Below are 17,285 nucleotides of genomic sequence, written 5' to 3' on the forward strand. Positions count from 1 at the left end.
TTGACCCGGCCGAAGGCTGGGCGCCGGCGTTGAAACTGCAATTCGTAACCTCGGGTCAAGGTGGCAGGGGTCTGGTGAGCAGGCAGCCCAGTGACTGAGCTGCTGCTGGGAAAAGCAGCCGACAACCGGCCCCGTGTCCCTGGAGGAGCCGGAAGTGCGACGGTCGGGCTTGGGGCCCTGCGGCTTCAGAGGCGAGGGGCGCAGAGTGGAACAAAAGTCATCTGCCGGCTTCCTCTCATCCCCTTGCTGGCGTTGGCCACCCCGAGAGATGGTCGTGGAGGACCCCGAGAGGCAGATGGAAAAGTCCTCGATCCTGTCTGGAGACAGGCACCCTATTGTGAAGGCTCACAAGCTGCCTCCTGGTCTTGCAGTCCGGTTCAGTGCTTCCAGAGCCGCAGAACCAAACAGCTCCCCGGATTCTGCAGGCACCCAGTGAAGGACCCTACGAGTCGCCTCTGTCAGAGGTGACTGCGCCAACCAGACATGACGGCGATTGTGGACAAGTGTCGGCATCAGCCGCCCCAGCTCCCTCGTCTGGTAGACGAAAGCCTGTAGTGACGCATCACAGATGTCGCGGACGGAGTCGTCCACCTGTGCATCCTGCAGTGAGGCCGAGAAGGCAAGGAGTAAGTGGGAGAGGGTGTTCCCCAGGCGACCAGCACGTGCCGCCGTGTTGTAGGCCTTGCAGATGTAATCATCAGTCATCTTACACTGGGCAGAAAGGCACTTAGGGTCGGGCTTAATCGCCTCAACTGGAGCCACAATCAGGGCTGCGATTGGAGGCTCGACTGCCGACATGTGGTGAAGCCCCATCAACTCAGCATCCGCCATTGCAGCCAAGGCCCGTTCATCTGACTCGGGCCTGGTGAGGGCTGAGGTGTCCCTCCAACAAGAGTGTAGCTCCTTTAGGAAATCTGGGGAATGCGGCACCGTAACCTTCGCAGAGGGAGGGTTGCGCCTGTGAAACACACTGGGAGCCTGGCCCTGGTTCGGGGCATCAAGCTGCAAGCGTGCTAGGGCTGCTCAGATAATCGCCCCCATGGAGGAGTCACTAAACCCCCGCTGGGTATCAAGGTCCGAGGAACGGGAGGAGCCCGCCACCGTCAGAGGGGCCGGGCTACCCCGTGAGTCCTGAAACTGACTACACGAAGCTGCGATGGCGAGAGCATTGTCCAGCGGCAGCGGTGACTCCTGGGCCGGCAAAACAGCAGGAGGTGCTACCCCAACAGCAGGCTGGAGACTCATGAGGAGAGCCTTCATCTGCTCCATATCAGCCACCAGGCGGTCCACCTTGGAGGAGAGCACGTCCTTCGCCGCCGCTTTCCTCCTTTTTGCAGGAGCACCGTCCCCGTTCCGTGTGGCAGCCCTCTTCTGCGCAGGGGCCTCACAGAAGTCCGCCCTCTCAGACTGGAAGGAAAGGAGGCAGGCTGGAGGATCCAGTTGGGCCAGCCTGGCCAACCTCACAGACCGAGGCATGATACTGCAGTTTATGCAGGCTCTGTCAGTGAGGGCCTCCTGCAGGTGGTCCACACCGAGACAAGCCACACAGTGGTCATGGCCGTCCTCAGGGTCAAGGGAGGTCATGCACCTACCACAGGCGTGCTCCATTGTAGCCAGGTGGAGAAAGCCAGCGAGGAGCCCAGAAAGGTGTGACACTGCCGGGAACGGACATCAACACCGTAGGAAGAACCACCAGACGAAGTTGGGAGAGGGGGCGGGCACGCAGCCGTCACCAACAAGGTTATCAGCTGTCTCTGTGTTATCACAATTGAATCCGTCACCGGGAATCTCAAAATGCAAAAAAGGACAAGAGAACACAGTCATTAGAATTCAACACACAATGACCTGCTCACACAGCCTTCAATAGCTGCAAGCAATTCTGGAAGCAGGAGACAGGGACGCCACCATACCAGGAAAGCCGCAAAACAGAGCAGGTAAAACAGCAGAAAATCGTGCAACACGCTGGCCACAGCCTCTCAGAGGACGAGCTTCAGCTCGTTACTCCTGCCACCGAGACACGAGGCTGCACAGGGCCAGCGATAGAGAACTTACGTACACCTCAACGCGCAATCGCGAGAAGAATGAAGGAACAGATCACCTGCTGACACCGGAAGATATAGCCTCCCGGAGTTCATGCAGGGGTCACGGGTGACTTTGTTGGTATTCATACTCGACATGCGCTAGCGCGGGCGGAGTTATTCAGTGCTTATGCACCGCCTCTGGCGGTCAGTAGGGACGAAATAGAACACTTTCTGAACAATGGCGGCAATCCAAGCGCAGTAGACCGAGGAGAAGGAACTTTTACTGAAAAAAACATTACTCTAATAAGTGAATGTGAGAACATCTATCAGGTAAAAATAATTAAATACGAACTAAAATGTATTTGAGATGGTTTTCTACCGTGAAATCTGTTTAATGAGCAGATTTTTAGTAAATCCTTTGAGCTAGCTTCAATTGCGATCGTACTAGGGTTGCCAGGCCCGGCCCTAACCAATTTGGCGCCCTAGGCAAGATTTTAGGTGGCGCCCCCCTTGCATCGCAGTAAATTCCACTGCTAGTGTACATATACTCACAAGAAACTGAATAGCTTTGTCTTGGACAATCTTTTATTTAAAGAAAGCAATTGCCAATCAAAATACTTCGAATTAGAAATAAAGAAATACAAAAACATATGAAATGAATATATGTAATACAATATAAATAGCTTAGATAAAGTATAAGATTTAAATACCCATAAAATAAAAGGTGTAAACAAGTGATATAAAATAAATTATAAATACAATATAAATAAGGCACTGCACAAAATAAGAAACCAGTATTGACAAAAAAATTACAAGGATTTAAATAAAAAGGGGAACAAAATGGGATCCTACAAAGACCTCTAGTGGTGCTTTTTGGTACTGCATTAACTTGAATGACTTAAAAACTACACCACCACCTCCTCAACCTCACACCACCTGCTACAGCTTTACTCTCCTTGTCTTTCTTGCAGCAAAGTCATCAACAGCATCATCATATGACAACTGATTTGAGACCACATGGTTTATGCTTATGATGGAAGGTCTGTTAAGATACACATGTTGACACCCTCGTCCGTCCTTTTGTTCAGGGAATGTGAAGCTGTTTTCAATGTGAAATGGACCTGTGTACCAACTCTGTTCGTACCTTATCAGTTAGAGGAGACGGCCAGTCAGCAGGGTCTATTGGAGCAGCAGAAGGAGCGCTTGATGCTGCTGCATCACTGCTGGGTTGTGCTGCTGAGGTGGAGGTGATAGGAGGAGCGCTTGATGTAGTAGATGGCCCAAGATTTGAAGGGGTGGGACTGAGAAATCGCAACAGCGCATCTGAAGAGAGAAGAGGAGTATGTGACACCAGTCTAATAATAAACATAAGATTCCAAGAATAAAATGAAATGAAATAATATAAATGAAAAACCTAAGAGATACATGCATGATGTTCACTATACCGTACATGTATAATACACTGTACTTTTTCTGATATGCAAAATATATTAGATTCAACTTTATTGTCATTACAGTGAAATGCTGATTAGCAGAATGCAAAGAAGCAGTAAACTGCAGTATAATATAGCATGTGGGTTATGCTATAACATTAATGATGTGCACTTTAACACTGATGTAAAGTTAAACACTATAAACACACTTTAGACAATATGAACTGTAACACAACAAACAGCTAGGCTTACAACTATAATATATAAAGGGGTGGAAAGGAATAGCATTTTGATTGACTATTACAAGCTGGGGAAACGTGAGCTAACCAGATGTCAATAAAAATGGAAACACATTTAACATTACAACACCTGCTGAATAGATCTAATGTTTACACGTTTCCCTGAGGAAGGTAAGGTGGGAGTAGTTACATTAGTATTTTCCATAACAGCTTAGGCCCTTCCATAACATTAACTGACGTTAAATCTAACAACTCAGCTGGGGCGCCGGCGACCTAGCTATTTGATTAGCAAACCATGTTATGCTAATGGTTAACGACGTTATCATCGTTCTGCAACAGACAAATAATGTCATGTCATCATAATTACTGTAACGTTACGTTACCTCTGTCTTTGTCTCGTTTTTTCTCCTCTTCTTTTCTTTTTTTCCTCCCCTGGGCACCAGACAGTTTGGGACGTTTAGACATTTTGTCGAGCTTGGGGGTTACATCAAAAAGCGACCATCCCCCCAGGTAGCAGGTACAGTTCATTAGTCGGAGGAGGGGGGGCATCTTAGGAAAGTAACGTATCATCATTATTATTATTATTATTATTATTATTATTACTATATAATAGGCTTTGCTATGCAGTTAAATTAATGTGGGTTTATTATTTTCATATTAACACATAATAATACCAACTAGTTTAAAGTTACACTTTTTTTCTTCCCCCATTTGTGGCGCCCCCTGGATTGACGGTGCCCTTAGCATTTGCCTATACTGCCTATGCCACGGGCCGGCCCTGAGGGTTGCTATGGTAACGCCGTGGTTGTGACTGGAACGGAGGAGTACAGAGGGCCTTGTTGCCCATAGGCCTGTTGCCTCCGTGTCTCATCATGTTGCTTGTTGATGTTTACGTTGTCTGTTGATGTTGATGTAAAAGTTGATAAGTGTATCACCACCTTTATTAGGGGTTATGGTGCCTACCATCAACCAAAGCATCCCTGGTTCTCATGAAGATGAGGATGGGCGCTGTCACCGCTCCACCATCAGTTATCTTATAAAGACTTAAAAGGTACTAAAACATTTTTGAAATAAGAAGTGTCATATTCAGGTGATTTTTATTTCTTTTGTTTAGTGGCCAGAGTGGTTCAGGGAAGACTGAGGCTACCAAGCTTATAGTCCACTACCTTAGCTCCATGTATCAGGGTAGAAATGACAACCTGCGACAGGTAATTCATTGTGAAAAACAAAGACACATTATTTGATGTTGTTTATTCTGTTTTTATCTGTTATTAGGGCATACAAGGGCGCTGACAGGTGTACCTTTTAGTCCTCCATTCCTTTTTGTTTTGATTTCTTTGTTTCTCCTCCTTGACCAGCCAATGGAAGTCTTTCCCATCCTGGAGAGTTTTGGAAATGCCAAGACCATCCTCAACAACAACTCCAGCCGCTTTGGCAAGTACCTCCACGTCCACATTCTCCAGTGAGTCCAACTAATGGTACCTTCTGTTGAAAATATTTCTTGCTCCCCATGATATGATTGGTTGCAGCTGTTTTACTTGTCGATTCCCCTCCTTTTGGTTGACAGTGGGGTTGTTGTAGGGACGTCATTGTCCAAGTACCTCCTTGAGAAGTCCAGGGTTGTCTTTCAGGTGAGAACAATGAGTGAGGTGTGCTGTGTGCCAACATCATGATGTCGAATTTTCTGGGGAAGCAAATTTTACAGACATGAAAAGGGCTGCTGTACATACAGTATGTCACAGTGTGAATTACTGTGCGATCAGGTATTTGGGCAATATATCACCTGACTTTGACTGTAAGAAAATGCCTGAAGCTCCTTTCCTGGTTAAATGGTTTTGCGTCCTTGAAGATATTCATCATTCGATTTGGAGGCTCAGCTTTCCAAGATTAAGGGGTGGGGTGTTTGGTCTATCTGTCCTCCACTTTGTTTCATCCTGAAATATCTTTGCAAATATTAAATAAATTGCCATAGCATTTCAATTCAGACATCAATGATCCCCTTAGATGAAATTAAAATAAATTAAGTGATTCCTTTATTTTAACCTTTTACCCAGAGAATGTATTAGTATAGTTTTTCACCTGGCACCACTGATTTTTAACTTTATAAAATCTATTCAGCAGTAATTCATTGTTCCCAGTGGTTGTATCTTAAAGACATTCGTGTTCCCCTTTCTCTTTATCAAGTGTCACTAGTAGGTTGGATTTTTTTTTGGTTCAAAGCGAAATCTTTCAACAAATCATGCATGGATTGTCATAAAAATCAGTACAGATATGCACGTTCCCTGTAGGATGACTATTCCCTTTACATTTCCTCCAAAACCATAATCAGTTCAGTTCCAATCATTGACTGTATAAAGATGGACGACACATCTCCATCTACTCTCATTGCACATAAATTAAGCCAAAATACCCCCCGGAGCGGGCGCTGCCATCTTGATCATTTGGATCCAGAGTGTGTGCAGTAGAGATCGGCTGGTGGCGCCGCAGTATTGACGTCCCGCCCCTTCCTCTACCCAAAACACACCTTTACCTTGTGGCCTTGCAATGTTGGAGCCCTCAGGTGGGCTCAGTCTGCAGCAGAACAGCTTCTTGTGTTTGTCTGAAGCAGATATTCACGTTTATGGAAAGTTCAATGACTGTAGTGTTAGTGTTAGTTACGTCTCCTCTCGCCGTTCCTCCTCTACTTTGCTACTCGGGAACAGAACGCCAACAGTTTGTCAACAGTTCATGAGGTCACACCCCCTTTTTATAGCATCAAATAACTAATTAAAAGTAAACTTGTCAGAAAAATTAACACTTGGACGTAAATCAGCATGATAAGAACTAACTATAATGACAGAAACCATGTTTGAGAAAAGTATATTTGACGTGTATTTTGATTTTATAGTACGACTCATGTCCCATCTGTTAACATGGAGGAGGCGGGCTTTATGAGCTATACTGCAGCCAGTCAGCAGGGGGCGGTAGAGAGGGTTTGGCTTCTGTTAGGGAGCTGTCATGTTGCCTGTCGTTTTATACAGTCTATGGTTCCAATCCTAATGTGTCATATAGTTGTATAGTGTGACCAAATATTGGAAAAAAGACCCTCCCGACAGCCTAAGCTATATTTTCTGCTAAGTGATAGTTAGCCAAGTGTTGCATGCTAGTGCTCTAATGCTGGAAATTTAAGGTAGACATGAGAATATCAGTTTGTGCCACTGTCTAGTTCTTATCTAATTTTCTTCTTAGGCCAATGAGGAGAGGAACTACCATGTGTTTTATGAGCTGCTGGAAGGTTTAAACGACTACGACAAACAGGAGCTCTACCTGCAAGGAGCCGAGACCTATTACTACCTAAACCAAGTACAGCAAATATCAGTGGACACAGAAATATACTCAGTGTCATTTTATCTTTTCCCTTGCTCTTCACTTATTAAACATGTAACACCTGTCTTTTTGTCCCTCCACCTCCAGGGTGGTGCCTGTGAACTGAAGGGCAAGCAGGACAAGCAGGACTTCCAGCTTTTGGCCCAGTGCTTTGAGATCATTGGTCTGCATGCTGACCAGATCTCCACCGTCTGGGCCATCCTCTCCTCTATCCTGCAGCTAGGCAACATGTGCTTCAGCTCATATGAGGTGTGTGTGTGTAGTAGTAGCAGTGAGAATTCGATCTGACATTGATATCATTCCTCAGTTGTTGTTTGTGCATTAGAGCGAGTCGTTTGAGGTGGCTCGTATCTTCAGTGAGGCTGAGGCCAGGAGGGTTGGCTCCTTGTTGCAGATTTCCTCAGAGGCTCTACAGACTGTCATCACTCACAGAGTCACAGTAGGAACCCCTTATGCACCAGTCATGCCTCTTGATGAGTTATATTTCTTCAGATGTGCAAATTTATTAGCTTTCTCGTGCACAGGAGACGACCTATGACAGGATCTACTGCCCTCTATCTGTAGAAAGTGCCATAGAATCAAGGTAAGACAAGTCTCTCCAACCAAAATATAAATTTATTAGCCAAGAATATTTCCTATTAGTTTTTACAATCTATCCATCAATCCATTTTCTGGCAATTACCAGTGGCCTTTTCTTGTTGTTCGCAACAGATGGACGATACCCTATTTGTCTTCTCCCAAGCCTTCCCTCTCGCGCTGCCTTGGGATCCAAGGTGATCCCAAGGCGTTTTTTTTGCAGAATGGGATACGCAATAACTGAAAAGAAATGTTCTGGACTTGGCCTATAATCTCCTTAAGTTGGTTGTATTTCGAATACCTCTACTGGAGGCACCCAAATCACATGCACCAACCATCTTGTGTGAGTGTTTCTTTTGAACCAAAGGAAGTAACAGTTCGAGTCGGGTTCCTTCCAGCCACCCCAGCAGTGTTCTTACTGTATTAGTTATTATGTCAAGTTCATGATTATGGTGGAAAATCATGAGCATCACCTTCAGATGCAGCTACCTCTTTACCATGACAATCCTGCACAATGTCTGTTGACCTCATGGTTCATCTTAACCTCTCTTTTATCTAAAAATCTTGGTGCAGCAACAACTCAAACAGAGCAATCCACCACTTTTAAGATAAGAAGAGCACCATGAGACCATCATTAACACCACTTCAAAACCCTCCAGTGCACACATTCCTGCAGTACCCCCCAAAAGAAATACCCCAAGGGACGTCGTCATAAGCCTTCTCCAAGTCCCCAAAGCAAATATAAACTCCCAAGAAACTTGGCATGCGATGTACAGTCCTTGATGCATTGGTCCCTTAGGTTCATCCCACTCTCTCTTCCCCATCTTTGCTGTCAATCTTCAGCTGTTCTAACAAAAAAGGCCCCAAAAATCATAAAAATAGTAATGTCAAATAAATACATAAAACAATTGGCAGGAGTCCTCTTTCTGTCACAGTGGCCCAAGCTTTCCCAGTGAGCATGTACAGTATTAAAAGACAGTTACATGAATTCCATCCAACACATCACCGCTTTAATGACAACAGAAAGAGATAGAGCCACTACTCATTGTCAAATTTCGTGATTTATGCAACCATCAGTTAAATTATTTCATTGTGAAGGATGATGTGTCCTCTCTTGCAGAGATGCCATTGCCAAAGCCTTATATTCAGTGCTGTTTGACTGGTTGCTAGAGCAGATCAATGATTGGCTGAGTCCCACAGAGATGGACAGCACAGTGGGCATAGTGGACATATACGGGTTTGAGGTTTGTATCTGCCTGGAGTAATATCTGACAACTTAACAATACCTGAGTATTGTTTGTGGTGTTGGATGTAACTTCACAGCACCTCTGTGCTCCTCAGGATCTCGGAGCGAACAGCTTTGAGCAGCTGTGTATCAACTTCGCCAATGAGCAGCTGCAGCACTTTGTCAACAAGGCAGTGATCTCCCAGGAGCAGGTCAGTAGGATGTATACTGACTCCAGCTGACCCCAACCAAAAGCACCTGCTATGCATCCCTTCACACACTGAGTGTAGTGTACAGTATAACTGTATGTTTGTGTGTTTTGCAGGAGGAGTACAGTGCAGAACAGATCCAGTGGTATCCGATGTCACTCAAAAACTTCCACTCCTGTCTGGACCTGATCTCCTCCAGACCGCACGGCATCCTCCGCATCCTGGACGACCAGACCTGCCTCCCCCAGGTACACAACTAACACAAACATGGTGTTAACCTTGCCTGCTTCAGCGTTCTGATCGTGGTCTAACTCCGCTGCTCCATTCTCCGCTCGCTCTTATCACTCATGCGCACACACTCACTCCTGTCTCTCTCTCACTTGGTCCACCACACCACACTCACACACTCAGCTATTCCCAAAAAGACCTATGCTTCTAGTACAACAACAGACACACTTACACACACACTCACACACCCACACATTCCTTTATTACAGTGCACTATCAGACTTCACCAAAGAGTGGTCCAGTCATTTCGATAAACAAAAATAGAATAGAACATTTGTCTTTAAGATATTTTCCCATCATTTAAACCTGTTTTTTAATGTTTTCTAAGAAATTTGCCTTGCCGAGTATAAAAATGTATATAAAAAGTGTGTCAGTGAGTCATTAAAATCCCTGACCTTGAGGTGGCATTGCTGAGTGTGGACTTACTGTTGTCTGTGAAGGTTCTCAGCCATCCAGGTCATGGTAATTCTAAGCTCAATCCAAAAGGCAACTGGACTTGGTTGAAGTTCTTGGAGATGTTTCACCTCTCATCCGAAAGGCTTCTTCAGTTGCCAGTCCAGTTGCATTTTGGATTAAGCTTAGAATTACAATCTCCGTAATTTTTACATTTGATAGCTCGGAAAGGTACCGAAGCTTTAAAAAAACAACAGATCTACAGTCAGATTTTCAACCCAAAGCCGCCATGAGCAAAAGAAAGAGAGCAGCTGTGGTTGAGCGACATAGACAGGAAGTAAAGAGAGCGAGCACCGTTAATGTAAATAAAGCAGTGAAACAGAGAGATAAGACATTATTTTCCGCTTATTTCACAGCGGTTAAACAACAAACTAACACGCCTACACCTCTGTACGACCCAACAGGAAGGTACAAGGTTTAGTTTTTATAGGCTGAAGTCGACTGTGTGTGTCTGTCTGCTCCACCCGCTGTCACACCTGGAACTCTGATACAGCAACGACACAGCGGACTGTTCTTATTTATAGAACGACACATGAAGACGTTCTGTGAAGTCCCTTTCATGTCTCATAAAGATGCAAAAGTTACGATAGTGTCTGTTGCAGACAAAGAGAGAGCAGAGAGACAGACAGGCAGAGAGCAGAGCAGAGAGACAGACAGGCAGAGGGCAGAGCAGAGAGACAGACAGAGAGACAGGCAGAGAGACAGACAGAGAGCAGAGCAGAGAGACAGCCATGTTATCATGTTGTCCCGACCTGTGGCCTGTTGGCTTAGCTCCAGACCACAGCAATGGACGTCCAGAAATGTCCCAAACACAGCAGAATAATAAGAAGAATAGAAACACAGCTGAAGGGCAGATCCTCTGCAGACACAGACACCAGCTCACACTTCTCCTGGATGATGAGTGATGATTAAGATGGAATATTTTAATATGGAAAATCCTGCTCATTTTTTTGTTGTTGTTCACCTGTGTGTTTTTGTATCAGGCCACAGACCACACTTTCCTCCAGAAGTGCCACTACCACCATGGGAACAGCCCCTTTTATGCCAAGCCCAAGAACCCACTGCCAGTTTTTACGATCTATCACTACGCTGGAGCTGTTACCTATCAGGTATCACACATGACACACTGATTATTTGTTTTACAGCAAGTGTGTCAATCAGCAGAACATGTACATAAAATACTCTTCTTCCAGGTTCATAACTTCCTGAATAAGAATCACGACCAATTCAGGACAGAAGTGGTGGAGCTCTTTGCGAGGAGTCGGTTAAAGGTGAACCAGCAGATTCACAGGAGCCTTTTTTCTTCTCTGATAAAATGTGTATTCTTCTGTGGTGAAAGATTAGTTTTGACAGATTACCTGCATGTGTTCTTTTCACGACCTTGTCTGTCAGATGGTGTCTGACCTGTTCAGGAAGGTTCAGGATGGTTACATCCAGCAGAGAGAGCTGGGCTGGAGAGGGAAGGGCCTCCGCCAGCAGCCCTCTACTGCTGCCTCACACTTCCTTCAGTCCCTGACTGAACTCACCAATCGCCTGGACAGGTACCAACACACTGCCAGGACCATCTCATACTGAGCTGACATTACCAAAGCTGTGGATCAGTGTGGAGCCAACAGAGTGTCAATTAAAGGGATACAGTTCCACTGCATGTGTTTAAAATCAGACAGCTGTGTTGGTTTTGTGCAGAATGTGGGTTTAGTAAATGTCATGGGAAGAAATATGGGAATCATGACAGATAGTCTAAGTTCATGATGTTTTCATTTGGTTTGGATCATCACTGAAAGAAATTAGAGACATTTCGGACTGAATGGCAAAAACAGAATGTTTCATGAATGTCTGTCAGACACACACACGTACATCTACTGGTTATTTCTTTGAGCATTAATAATAGGCCCTATTTAACATATTTTGTGGTCTAAATGACTTTGGCTGAGTTGCACCAACAGGGATTCATTTAAACTAAGATTAGTTGCAAATCAGAGTTTAGCAAAACTCGGTTTAAAATGAGTAAATCCAGATTTAAAAGTAAGCGGAGCTCTGTTCTCCATTAAAAAACGAATCTGCGTTAAGTAAATCCAAGTTTATTGACGTAAACCAAAATTAAAGTTTAATCAATAAGTAGATCTTTGCTCGCCCAAATTAAAATAAAAAGATAAATTCTCTCTCTCTCGACACATCCGAGACTGTACCGACCTGACTTCCTTCAAATCTCTGATCAAGACTGCTCTTATTGTGTTTCTTCTGTTCTTATTTTGTTTCTTTAGCTGTTTTTAATCATTTAAAGTGACTTTGAGTGCCATGAAAAACGCAATATAAATAAAATGTATTATTATTATTTGTATTATTATTAAATAGGTTAAAAGGTTAATAAATAAATGAATAAAAATAAATACATCCCTGTGCTGTCGGGACCTAGTAAGTATAAAAGGGGGGGACCGTGAACTTTAGGCTGCTCTGCTTGTTAACAGCTTGATCACAGTTTCCTTTGTGAACTGGTATCTTGACTGAAATTCAGCAGTATCGTAAAACTCAGTTGGGTTGAGTCTGTCCCTTAATTTCCTTCGAGGAACTTCATTATTTGGTTATTAGGTTTAAAAATGAATCCTTGTTCACGCGACCCGGCTTTAAAGTTACAAATAGTTTTGGAACTGCTCCAGTGGGGGCAATGGCTGCAACTTCATCCCTGCCTGACCAAAGTGCTTGTTTTTGCCACTAACAGGCTCAGAGTGTTATATTAATTGTTTGACAATGCAATGGAAAGGACCCTTACAGATACAGACCTAGCAAGGTGCTTTTCTATGTTACAAAAGGTGCTAATTGGGCCACTGGTTTAGCTCAGTTTGTAGTGCAAGCGCCCCACATACAGAGGCTATAGTCCTCAACGCTCTGATCGCAGGTTTGACTCCTGGTCTGCCGATCATTTGGTGCATGTCATCCCCCACTCCCTACTCCCCAAATTTCTTGTCTCTCTTCAGCTGTCCTAAATAATAAAGGCAAAAGGAAAAAAAAGAATCTTTAAAAACAGCGCTAACATCGCCTCATTCAAAGTGAGCAGCATCCACTGACATAAACAGTCACTTTAACTTGCAGAACACGGATTTTTGTCTACTGCTGCTCGATCGGATAGCTTATTTGTGTAATTGTGGGTCTTTAATGTTTGTATAGTGCAGATTCAACACAATATTTTGTTACACACAACACAGATAGATTCAGTATTCAAGATTCAAGTCTTTACTGTCATTGTGCAAAACAACGGAACTAATAGAATAGATAGTTAATAAATAATTTATTCCAATCAATAGAATAAAGGTTTAAAAAATATATAGAATAATAATAGTAGGCAGACATAGAAATAATCACATAGTGTAAAGCACATCTGTAACTTATTGACCAGTAACAGAGACCTGTAGGTGATCCAGCTTGTTGTCCTGTGAGAGAAGCCATATGTAGTGAAAAAAGTCTGATTATCGTGCGACTATGATCTGATAATAGATAAATGATAAATATAAACTAACCAATAACAGTAGTGGTAGACCAGCAACTCCTGAGTTCTGGCAGGTAAAATTGCTGTTTTTGTCAATGGAGTCTGGTGGCCTCTGTCTGTAGGGATCCTTTCATTGCAGACTTTTGGAGCTTGTTGTTATTTAGACCCCACTTTATGTTAAATTAAGAATTTACCATTTATACGAGCTCCAGATGTCGAAGGATGACCTAGTCTGTTGTCTCTTTAGATTTTTAATTCCAGTAATAAGACAGCTATCAGAACCTGCTCAGCCATGAATGCAGGTCTGAGGTAGTTCATGATTCATGATGTATAAGCCAATATATTTTCCTCTCATCCTTAGATGCAAAACCACTTTTATTCGTTGTCTGAAGCCAAACTATGTCAAGGTAACAAGTAACATTATATACAAATATTAACTCTTAACATCAACTCATAATGTTTGACCATGTTCTGCATCTCTCATGTCCTCTGTCAGCTTCCTGGGCTCTTTGACGTGGACTACATGTCGGCCCAGCTGAGGCATGCTGGGATGCTGGAGACCATCCACATCCGAAAAGAAGGATTCCCCATACGGATACAGTATTCCTTCTTTATTGAGAGGTGCTGCAAACATGCAGAACATCCCTGCCTGCACCGTCTGTCCTCTGTCTTTTGGCCTCGCATATTTTATCTCTGTTCTAATCTTGCCTATTTTATCTAAACCTTCGTGTCGTATCATTTGCATTGTTTACATCATCTTACTTTGGACTCTATAGTTTAAAGGACAGCTTGAAGACAGCATTTGTTTGTGTTCGCAGATACGGGGTTCTCCTGACGCAGCGGGTCGGTGAAGTGTCAGACAGAGAGCAGACGGTGGCTCTGCTGGACATGGTTGATGCAGAGGAGGGACAGTACCAGCTGGGACTCACCAAGGTGCCTCACTGCCCTCTCATGACACTGATCAGACATATTTCCTGCATGTATCAACATGTTTTTGTATTGTTTTGTATCTGTTACAGGTGTTCCTGAAGGAGGTTCTGTTCCAGCAGCTGGAGGACAAGTGGAGCAGCACCCAGACCTGGGCTGCCATCACCATCCAGAGGAACATCAGAGGCTTCCTCTGCAGGAGGAACTTCAAGTTCTTCAAACAAAAAGCCATCGTCATCCAGAGCCACATCAGAGGACATCAGGCCAGGTACAGAGGGAGGGGCAGTGTACACTATTTGTTTTACAATCTTACATTTCTACATTTGTATTACAACAAAATAGTGTTTTATTTGTCTGTAAATCAAAATCTGCTGTAAAATGCACTCAAGTTTCAAAAAAGAAAAATACAGACCACGTGGAAGAGAAGAGTTTTGTTTTTCTGCTTGTGTTTGCTCATTCGTGATAGATAGTGACTGAACAGACATTTATTGAAATGAAAATCTTCGAGATTATTACTTTAAAGAGAGAAATTTGGAGATGAAAGAAATAAAACTTTAATTAGAGTAAGTTTAACAAATGAGAGAAGCAGAAATGGTAGGACAATAAAAGACAGGATGAGAGAAGAAGATAAGAAGGAAAGGGGGGTAGTACAAAATGACAAAACAAGAAAAAAAAGGAAGAAAATAAAGACCTAGGAAATAAAGGAAGTTCTAATAGAAAGGAAATGAAAGAAGGATGTTTGTCACAGTTCCTGCAAAGATGTGACTCATCAACAACATCCATCCATTATCTATACTGCTTATCCTGTTCAGGGTCGCAGGGAGTGGGGGGGTGGGCGTGGGGCTAGAGCCAATCCCATTTGGTGAGATGCAAGAGACTGATCGCCAGTCAATCACAGGGCTGACACATAAAGACCGACAACCTTTCACGCTCACATTCACACCTATGGGCAATTTAGAGTCACTGATGAACCGAACCAGTATGTCTTTGGACTGTGGGAGGAAGCCGGAGTACCCGGAGGAAACCCACACATGCACACATGCACGGGGAGAGCATGTAAACTCCACACAGAAAGCCCCCCTATGATCGATAGCATAGAAAAGAAGATATTTTATTTATTTTAAGTTACTGAAGTTAATAAAAGTGTTGTACATAAGCCATAAAAAGGCATTCAGATAAGTTAAACAAACAAACAAATCAAGGCAGCGGCAGACAAGTAACTCCTGTATTGTGCAAGGTAAAATTATTGTTTTTTTCAATGGAGTTTGGTGGCTGCTTCTCTGCTCGGATCCTTATTGTAATGTTGTCAAAGATCCTGTGCAGCTCTCACATTGTGTTTTGCGGCTGCAGACTGAAGCAATTTACTCAGCAAGTTTTTGTACCTATTTGTCATTTAGACCCTGAATATATGTCGAAAAAATTTCGCTCAGGTGAAGGAAAAAAATGTTTAACTTACATGCTGAAAACACGGGGAGATGTAGCGGGGACAGTGTGTGCGAAGCATAGCAGTGAATCAGAGCAGAAAAATGACACTAAACATGAAGTAGAAAGCTGAGCTGTTCGGGAGTTGAAATGAGGTAACAGAGTCATAAACTAACATGCAGCCCTGTGTGTTTGTGCGTTGCTGCCGCCCCTCTTCTTCCAGGAAGTACTACAAGCGTCTAAGGCAGTCCTTCAACCAGTTCTGGGCGGTGATGATGATAACCAGGAACACCATCAAGAGACGCCATTGGAGGAAGGTAGATAAGACAGAAAGAGCGAGAAACCTCTGCTGCAGAGTCCTGGCAACCATATGTTTGCTGACTTTATGGAGTTATAAAACTTTGTAATATATACCAGCAGCTGACTGTGATAATGCCACGACGTCCATGTTTGGGGTCAAAGTGTAGTTTTTTTCTTTTTCATTTCCTCTCAAATGACTCAAACTGATATTTTATGCCTTTTTACAAGGAATATTGCCACTGAGATTTGTTTATAAGGGTTTCCTGGCCCAGAGAGCAGCATTATAAAAGCTACATTTCTAGCAAACAACAGGATTTTACAAAGAGAAATGACATCAAACAATGAACTAGCAGCGTTCAGCTACAGGACATGTGCAATTACTGGATAAATAATCCTTAATCCTGTTTTTAAAATTCAGAAGAATTTAGCTGATAGACGCTATAGATGTAATGTTTTTGGCTTTATTTTTAAATGATCCTACATATCATCTCTGTTTTATTGAGCATTTTGGCCTCTTTTAGCAACTTTTATTTTATTTTACAGGCTGCAAATTCATCAACTTCCTCTCTAGCAGGCATCAGAGACAGTTAGCTTCATGTTGGTAAACTTAGTGAAGCCTAGTGTTGTTCTGTGTCTGCTAGATTTGGAAAAAGGGAACTGTTTGCTAATTAACTCTCGGGCTGCCCCCTAAAAATCAACAATTTAAATCACCAATCTAGAAGACTCTGAATCTACTCGTAAACCTTACAGACCAAGTCTTAGAATTACCCTGCTGGAAGCCGAAATATCTGCAGAGGTCTCCTCCTCTTCAAAAAAGACAAACCCTGATAAGCACAACCAGAGAGTGTTTAAAAAGATGGATGACATCACAACTTCATGAAAGTGAGTCCAAACCCTCCCTATCGCCCCCTGCTGACTGGCTGCAGTATAGCTCATAAAGCCCGCCTCCTCCATGTTAACAGATGGGACATGAGTTGAACTATAAAATCAAAATACACGTCAAATACATTTTTCTCAAACATGATTTCTGTCATTATAGTTAGTTCTTATCATGCTGATTTATGTCCAAGTGTTCGTTTTTCTCACAAGTTTACTTTTAATTAAATTATTTAATGCTATAAAAAGGGGGTGTGACCTCATGATTGACAGCTCTGTTGACAAATCGTTCTGTTCCCGAGTAGCAGAGTAGAGGAGGACCGGCGAGAGGAGCTAGCATTAACACTACAGTCACTGAACTTTCCATAACTGTGAATATCTGCTTCAGACCAACACAAGAAGCTGTTCTGCTGTTAAATATGCCGGGGTGTGGGATCCTGGCTGTTTTTTCGGTTAGTTAAATGTG

The 17,285-nt window shown here is 43.4% G+C and overlaps 1 protein-coding gene across 1 annotated transcript in view; it reads left to right on the forward strand.

Moving 5' to 3' along the window:
* Nucleotides 1-17,285, forward strand: part of myo15b (myosin XVB) — a 58,723-nt gene that overhangs the window by 10,652 nt on the left and 30,786 nt on the right. Inside the window, 18 exon segments of the mRNA XM_069664666.1 lie at nucleotides 4,808-4,901; nucleotides 5,052-5,155; nucleotides 5,261-5,324; nucleotides 6,922-7,035; nucleotides 7,147-7,308; nucleotides 7,385-7,498; nucleotides 7,584-7,642; nucleotides 8,756-8,879; nucleotides 8,977-9,072; nucleotides 9,186-9,317; nucleotides 10,794-10,919; nucleotides 11,004-11,081; nucleotides 11,203-11,351; nucleotides 13,656-13,701; nucleotides 13,791-13,915; nucleotides 14,113-14,227; nucleotides 14,314-14,489; nucleotides 15,867-15,960. Coding sequence (XP_069520767.1) covers nucleotides 4,808-4,901; nucleotides 5,052-5,155; nucleotides 5,261-5,324; nucleotides 6,922-7,035; nucleotides 7,147-7,308; nucleotides 7,385-7,498; nucleotides 7,584-7,642; nucleotides 8,756-8,879; nucleotides 8,977-9,072; nucleotides 9,186-9,317; nucleotides 10,794-10,919; nucleotides 11,004-11,081; nucleotides 11,203-11,351; nucleotides 13,656-13,701; nucleotides 13,791-13,915; nucleotides 14,113-14,227; nucleotides 14,314-14,489; nucleotides 15,867-15,960 — 1,972 coding nt within the window.

This window comes from Semicossyphus pulcher, unplaced genomic scaffold (assembly GCF_022749685.1).
Source record: "Semicossyphus pulcher isolate SPU_LCO1_2020_fin unplaced genomic scaffold, fSemPul1.0.p SCAF_16, whole genome shotgun sequence".
Classification (NCBI taxonomy): Eukaryota; Metazoa; Chordata; class Actinopteri; order Labriformes; family Labridae; genus Semicossyphus; species Semicossyphus pulcher.